Source organism: Pollachius pollachius (genome assembly GCF_949987615.1).
Source record: "Pollachius pollachius genome assembly, chromosome: 20".
Lineage (NCBI taxonomy): Eukaryota > Metazoa > Chordata > Actinopteri > Gadiformes > Gadidae > Pollachius > Pollachius pollachius.
Window position 1 is genome coordinate 4,662,365 of NC_136953.1, and position 8,198 is coordinate 4,670,562.

At 41.6% G+C, this 8,198-nt stretch overlaps 1 protein-coding gene across 1 annotated transcript; it reads right to left on the reverse strand.

The window, feature by feature from the left end:
• Positions 1 to 1,085: 1,085 nt before the first annotated feature.
• Positions 1,086 to 5,137, reverse strand: LOC307091254 (cornifelin homolog). Its single transcript, XM_079758199.1, has 4 exons — positions 5,024 to 5,137; positions 2,943 to 3,080; positions 1,962 to 2,119; positions 1,086 to 1,688 (listed from the first exon to the last, which is right to left on the reverse strand). The coding sequence occupies exons 2-4, from the start codon at positions 3,076 to 3,078 to the stop codon at positions 1,494 to 1,496; spliced, it is 489 nt and encodes a 162-aa protein (XP_079614325.1). The 5' UTR covers positions 3,079 to 3,080; positions 5,024 to 5,137; the 3' UTR covers positions 1,086 to 1,493.
• Between the last annotated feature and the right edge of the window lie 3,061 nt (positions 5,138 to 8,198).

An 8,198-nucleotide genomic window follows, 5' to 3' on the forward strand; every position in this document is an offset into this window, starting at 1 on the left:
GGCCCCCCTAGCGGCGAGGCCTGGGGCTACAGCCCGGTCAGCCCATTCGTTAGACACGGCCCTGCTGCAGCCAATCAAATCGCTTCCCGCTACAAAGCCAATGTGTGGATATAAATACAAAAGATGACACAAACAACAGGTGCCCAAAAACAATGCTATCATTCCACATTTCTTTAAAAAAATATAACCGGCGGATCTTTCCTGCTTCTTCCTGCTTGTTATTGCAAAATGGATCCAGGAAACGCGTGGAGTGTATAACCGCGATCTGATTGGCCAACGGATCCGCCACTGCCAGGACAGTTGAACATTTCTCAACTTTTTGACCCAGGCCATGGAGCCGAATGGACAGACGGACCCACAATGCATTTCGCGAGCGCCCCATGCGAAGGCAATGAGATCCATCGACGGACGGAGGTAGTGTGAACAAGGCGTAACCCTAAACCTGACCCTAAACCTTCGCACCTGGGGAACATAGGGATGACCCCTTCATAACCATGCAGTATGCCGAGGCCGGAAAGGACATGCACGCGCACAGTCTCACACACTCATCTTATGCACAACAATCACTTCTATTATCACAATTCAGTCACTGCAAAGTGACTGAATTGAGTTAGAATAGACCCAAAGTGTGTGAGTGATACTCTGGTTTAGCCTTCCCTTGCTAGCCGTTTTTAGCATGACTTGTAAACATTACGTCTTTCTTCTGTTCTTCTGGCGAACATGGCTAAATTGCATACAGGACTGGCTGGCTCCGCTTGGCAAAAAATAACATTTGTGAATAAATGTTTTGAGTTCTGAATTCTGAACATGGTGAGCTTAAAAACATTTAAGTGACCATGAGTGACAATAAAATAAAAACATTTATATTTTTTTGACAAAATTTGACACCCCCTTCAAATTTTGCTTTTGAGGCTTTCAGGGGTCTCATGGGAAAATCAGGGGGTCGAGCACCCCCTGACCCCCCCGTATTACACACATTGCTACTAACATATACAAACATAAATTGAAATATCAATTAAGTAATGTATACAAATATGTATGTTAGATTAAATATAAAGAAAGAGTCAGAATTTGCACTGGGAATTTTTGCCTTTATTTTCATGCATTCATGTGTAACAAAATATTTCTGGACAAACTTTCATTATCATTATACATGCAGGCAACGCTCTAAACTTTAACACATCAACAGCACAGACTTTCAAAAGAACACACACACACGCACAGACACACACAGATACACACACACACACACACAAACAAACACACACTTTTAACCAAGTCATCTTGCAAAGCCTTGAGCGGCACATTTCTTGGGTGGGCTCAGTCCCGCAACCATAACGTCATGCCCCACCGGCTCTAAGCTAAAATTTACCAACAAAGCTCCACAGCAATACAATTGCACACATTAGTATCAAGTATAAAGCATACATTTATTCTAAAAACCTGATCCCATAATGTAATGCATATAAAAATAAGGCCTTGGGTCCTGCCTATTATTGTGGGGGACCGTAGCCCTGTTGGACAGGGTATTGGGGTACATATGCCGGAGGATTCGAGGTGACCTGCACAGTGGTGGAGGAGATGACCTGTGTGTGACGACACCGGCGTTCCTTGAGTTCCCGTGCCAGCTGACAGTAGGAGAACGTGCCGCAAAACGTGACGATACAGCAGTCGTCAAAAATGGAGCCCTGCAGTGGGCGGGAGGCGGTGGGGAATAGAAAGGACGCACACAAATTATTGATTCAATAATAATTAATTAATATTGTCTTTGATTTCACTGATAAACCCTATTTAATCTGTTAAGGAAAGTTTGAGTGAGTGAGTGTGTATCACCCCTTTTCCAACCACAAGGTTCGGGGGTGTAAGACAAAATGACTGTTATTGTGATATTTTGGATAAAAACAAAGGAAATCAGGTGAGTGGTTGTTGTTGCATCGTAATTATTGTTGGGGCCCACGTGCCTTTATGCGGTAGCGCTCTCTCACGGAGATCCGGAGGCCCAGGGCCAAGGCTGGCACTATGCCGCTCATCGACTCCAGCATGGGGAGACACAGACCCTCGCCGTGGTCAGCGCTGACCTGACAGGACAGGGCGCACGGGCACCAAAACCCAAGGCAGCCTGCACGGTGCGCCACAGTTGAGACAGGTATTATTATTTTGACACAGCACGGTTGAATACTTGATTCTGATTGATCAATCATTCCCCACGGGCATGCATTACTTTTAAATACCATGACTCCTCCCCCTTTTTTACCGGGACTCCTAACCCTTTTAAAATGTCAAAATCCTACATTCAAATCAGAACTACCCACCTGACGTTGTTTGAAAACCCTAAAACACTATTCTCAAAGCACAGCGGGAGAATATTTGAGCTGATTGTTAGTAACTGAGGTACAAGCAGAGTAAAGCAAAGAGACTCTCTCTGCCACCTCAGGGTTGGTCAGCCACTGCCACTTAAAAACCCATTTCTACTGCTTTCAGTTAATCTTGTTTTTGTTTTGTTTTATTCTGTTTTTACTTACTTATTAGTATATATATATATATATATTTATTTATCATTTGTTAATTTATATATATATATATTTCATTCTATTTTGTTTTTTTTATTTTATTTTAAAGCACTTTGAATAACCACTGTGTCTGATAGTGTGCTATACAAATACATTTGACTTTGACTTTGACTTCAGCAGTTTATTCATTACTGAGGGGACAAGATAGACCAGTTTGGGTGTTTGTCTCCCAGCCCAAAGGTTCTTGGTTCGAGCCCCGACATCCACAGTCAACCTGTAGTCATCCCTGAGCAAGTGTCAAGTTAATGGCTTGTCAAGTTGACAAGCCATTCACATTGCAGGTCACAAATATAAGAAACCGATTGGCCATTTTCTCATTGGTGGCTGCAGACACTGGGGATGCTACATTGAGCAATAGAAACAGATACCCACATATCCCCATGTCTTCAAAGCAGCTGAACAAGCTGGATGACCACATCTCCCTCCCCGGCTCGAAAGCCGAGGTCACCACACCCGTGGTCACCACACTGGGCTGGATGGTCATCACCTGTGGGTGGATCATCGCCATGGCTACGGACGGATTGACAAAGAGAAAGAGAAAGATGATGAGAGAGTGATAGAGAGATGGAAAACATGGAATGAGAGATAATGAGAGTGTTGTACCACAAGGTGTTATGAGAGTCCTCTTCTTGAGATATGAAACCAAAACTTTGGTTTGAGTTTCGGTGTAATTTACGCAAACTTGGCCCAGATGGTTGAATAGGGAACCTATGAATTGTGGGTTTCCTGTCTGCCTAATAGGTACTGTTTTCTGTGAACAGATTGGTACTGGTCATAACACCACACAAAAACCTTATCCTGTTTCTAACTACAATTGTTAATTGAAAGTACAGCTTGAGTGTTTTTGGGGAATGTATAACAATGAACCAAATAGGTTGGCTACTGTAACCAACCAAGCAACCAAACAAACAATGTCTTCATGTTACTGAGTAAGAAATAGGGTAAAAGAGGCTGACAAATTGCTTCGTACAAGGTCAATTAGATCTTTGTAAAGTAGTAATGCGGTGCCGTTTCTAAGCTTTTGCTGCTGAAAAGGGTGCTTCACTTAACCTACATTTTGGTTCATTTTTCCCAGATTTCGGTTATAAACACCCCTCCAAACTACACTGTCATTGAAATGTCACTTCTTCACGTATATAGAATAGGAATTATGTGTTAAATCTTAAATCTAAATCGGCATGCTAAATTTAAATCAAAATCTTATATCGAAATCTAAATCCTAAATCTAAATGCTTAATTTAGAAAGCTAAATCGAATACATAAATGGAAATCGTTATTTATGAATCAAAATACAAATCTTGAAATCCTAAAACTAAATCTATATTGTAGATGAATGAATGAAGCAGCTCGAGTTAAATCTGAAACAAGTGAAGCCCGTTTTTGAGCAGCCAGCGATACGATATATTTAAATATATTTAAAAACAAAATCTGCATGTCTGCGTTACTTATGGGAGGTAGTATGGTTAGAGTTTGAATTCATTGGGACTAACTGGTCTGTGGGTTCTTGTGAGACAGAACAACAGTCCAACACAGGCTCTCAAAACATTACGCTTATCTCCGTAGCATTCAACACGTTGCAATGTCAACTTCACATTGCCTGCCTCATTTTTCAGTATTTCAATGCTAAATGTCTTGTGGATCAAGTTTAAAAGATTTCTCAGATTTTATGATTGGCTGATTGTAGGTCTACGAAAAAAGATAACCATATAGGGTATATAACATTAATTATTGCCTTTCTTCCTTTGACTGCCAAATGTCTTGGTGGTTTGAGTTGTAAACATTGAGACTAATGTTATTTGCCTCATATTGGTCAGGCTAATATTGTTTCTGCGGCCATGGCTTTAGATCATTGTGATGGGTGTCTCTGTAAGGACTGTGTCTGTGTAACACATGGAAAAAGTGTTGGTTGTTAGGTAGGGATCCCATGGGCTCGGCCTCTCAGGTGGTTTGGATGTTAGACATTTGAAAACCAAATCAGCCGCAGAGCGATCACAGCTAGATTTCCCTGCCACACGTCATTCCCTATAGCGAAGCTGGCAGAAGATGTTCGGATTACTTTTTCCTCTTTCGTGTCTCGTGCATTTATTTATGTATTTCTGAAACCCTGTGAATTCTGCTGCTGCCCGTCTTTGCTAGGAGGCTCATTTTTAAAGAGATTAATTTAAAAAGTTAAATAAAAAGTAAAAAAATAAATAATAATTATGCGTCAGGTGGCAACAAAAGTACTTTGTTACTAATCTCAAATCCATGTTCATCTAATGTTAGATTGGGATATTCTAGGGATAAACATATGTAATTATTGATAATCATTTCATGTGGAAGCGCCTTACATACTTAGAATAAACAATGCAAACAAACTAAAATAATTAGCAAATGTTTAAACGCGACAATATGATACACCAAACACTGGAATGAAGTACTCCAAATAGTATTAATAAAAACTTGTGACAAACCTGCTTTTGAACGGAGCAAATTCCAGCCTTAATGTGGAGATGGAGCTTAGATTGCGCATTTGTCTGAACAAGCAACTGTTTATGTTACCCAGAACATTCGCCCCCAGAGTCTATCGTTGCTCCCAGGATGTTGCCGCCCATTCTCACACATGCTTTTTAGGCTAACAAACACACACACACACACACACACACACACACACACACACACACACACACACACACACACACACACACACACACACACACACACACAGCCTTATCGTAGGGTGGTTTGCAACGACAACGACGTTTAAACGGAGTACTTTCAGAGAACAAATCACCGCATACTAGTACAATATGCCTCAATTAAATTGTTTGGTAAAAAGCAGATTCTGCTAAAAGACTAACAAACTACTTGTTAAATATATCCACTAGAGGGAGACGCAGGATCACATAAGGCCAATTTATTTTGAGTACAAAAATAAGTACATTCCATTCCAGTGGCCAACGGTAGGTTACAACAGTCTTTATACTTCTAGTTACATTTAAGCAAGGAGATGGGGAAAAGAGAAGGTATGATTTAGGAACTTTGTAATTCCCGTACTGTTTGAAGAACGTCAAAATGGGGTTGGATTGCAAATAAATATGGGTTATGTAAACCATTTAGCAAAATCGACTAAACCTTCAGTTGGAGAAAGAAGTGGCTCATGGGGACTCATCCAACTACAATGGAATATGACCCATTCAATTGTGTTGAACAAGGTCTGCGTTCAATGAATCTTAGGACTACAAGCCGGTTATTAATAACTTAAAATTCATAACACAGTCCCTCAACAATACTTGTATATTTTTGTTATTTATTACTTTGGTCATTTAGCAGAAGCGTATATCAAACTTGACTCAGAGTGACCTCAAGATACAGGTCATTAAGTAAGGAGCAGGTAGGGGTTTAAGTGGATACAGAGACAAGTCATGAAGGAGCAGGTAGGGGTTGGACACTGAATACAGAGACAAGTCATGAAGGAGCAGGTAGGGGTTAGACAGTGAATACAGAGACAAGTCATGAAGGAGCAGGTAGGGGTTGGACAGTGGATACAGAGACAAGTCATGAAGGAGCAGGTAGGGGTTGGACAGTGGATACAGAGACAAGTCATGAAGGAGCAGGTAGGGGTTAGACAGTGAATACAGAGACAGGTCATGAAGGAGCAGGTAGGGGTTAGACAGTGGATACAGAGACAGGTCATGAATGAGCAGGTAGGGGTTGGAGGAAGCATCTTTCTCAAAGAGCCCTTCAGGATAGTGTGCGGACGCTTGGTATCAAACTCTCTTTCGGCTGAGCTATAACCAACAACTCATTATTCAATCTTTCATAAAAATTAAAAAAAGTATAAAAAGGTCAAAATACCATTTTACGGATAATAATAAAAGGACAAAATGGATATAATATTTATACTAAACGATGAAAAGTCCTTTATTAACACCAGAAAATTAGAGAAAAAAATGACAATTGGACTAGTGTCACAACGGATGTGCACACCCACACACACACACACACGGAAGTTCAGACACACAAGGATTACAATATAACCACACACACACACGTAGGAGTGTGAGGTACAAAGGTGTACACAAAAAACCTAAGGGTCACATTTTTCCTTTTTCCTTGTAGACACAACCCAATAAAAAGGTACAAATACTCAAGTTCCTTTGTACCCGCTTTCGATTAAAAAAAACAGCCACAAGCAATAAGGGCCAGCAGCAGAATCTGTTGATTCAATTTCAGCCTCACATTGTCTAGCGAATGGGTGCTGACCAACGTCCAACCGTATATATTTAAACTTGTATAGAACTTAAGCCGTAGTACACAATAATCCCTGACCCTCCCGTCCACTGCCTCAAAATATCCAGTATATAAATACTATATATACATATATCTTGGATATATATTTAACCAGGATGTCTTGTGGGTGTGTGCACCAGAGAACTGTGAGGAGGCTTGTTACAAATAAAGTATTAACTTGGGGTTGTATTTATTTAGTTTTTTGTTACTTTCCATGTTGGGACATTCAGTATGTACGATAGCAGCAGCTCCAGGAGGAAGAGATGTTTAGGGGAGTCAGTCAAACACATCAAGTCTTCATGCACGGGACAGGCACAGAGTGTCTTATGGAGTTGTCACAATCTGACGCCATGCACGTTAGAAACTTACAACACAAAGTACTGGGGCAGAACTCACAAGAGAAAAGGGAATCAAAAAGATCATGTCGAGAGAGTTTCACTTCCATTTTTGTTTTATTTGATAAATTGTATTTTGTGGAAAGAACAAAAACAAAAACAAAAGAAAAATTATGAAATTGCTTTTGAGAGCGGTTACCAAGACAACAGGTGACGGCGTGCGAGCTGCGTCACGGGTAAGGGCGCGCTTCCACTCCACTATATATCTACAGATATATCAGAAACCCAGAGGGGACCGCCTCCCAACGCATCGGCCTCGCCTGGCCAGCCTCCCTGCGCCCCACCTCCTCATCTCCGAGTGTGTGTAAATGTGTGAGTGTGTCTGTATACGTGTGTATGCGCTCAGTCCCGTATGACCCCTCTCAGGCACAGTATAGGTTTCCTTTACCATTTCATTATCTATTCATTTGTCATTTTGTAATTGATTTATTTCTTGTTCTGGCTACAGAGCTGCTGGAACCCTCCACCACCCCTCCCCCCTCCATGCTGAGAATAGGAGGGAGGCGGAAGTGATATGTGACGTAGGAGACTCTTAAGGCGAATGCCAGGACCCCTTATCCCACCCCTAACCGTTTCTTTTAGTGGACGCCAGATGCCTTGCTGGGCACGCCCCCCCCCGCGCGCCCTCACACCTCCGACCACGTCCACGCCCCTATGCCGTCGCAGCCGATAGCAAAGAACAAGCACTTGAATTTCCTGTTTGGCACCAAACATCCCTCGCTGTTTTTATTAATCCATTCACCACTACCGCTCCTGTACTCCTCGCTCTCCGCCGCCACTAGTAACACCCCTGTACTGTCTAGTCATCACTCGCTCTCAGATTCATCCGTCCATCCGTCTCTTAACCAAAACGAACAAAAGGAATTCAGACCCCTCCCTCGCTTTTATTCTTCTTGTGAAACAAACAGAAAAAAATAACGGAAAAAAATCGAAATGATAAACTCAAGTTTTTTTTAGTCTT

Excerpts from the sequence above, each read along its gene's own strand:
- LOC307091254 (XM_079758199.1), bottom strand. The coding sequence starts at position 3,078 with ATGGCGATGATCCACCCACAGGTGATGACCATCCAGCCCAGTGTGGTG. Across the intron at positions 2,120-2,942 it reads CTTTGAAGACATGGGGATAT|GCTGCCTTGGGTTTTGGTGC; the intron begins GTGGGTATCTGT and ends CGCACCGTGCAG. Across the intron at positions 1,689-1,961 it reads GAGAGCGCTACCGCATAAAG|GGCTCCATTTTTGACGACTG; the intron begins GCACGTGGGCCC and ends CGCCCACTGCAG.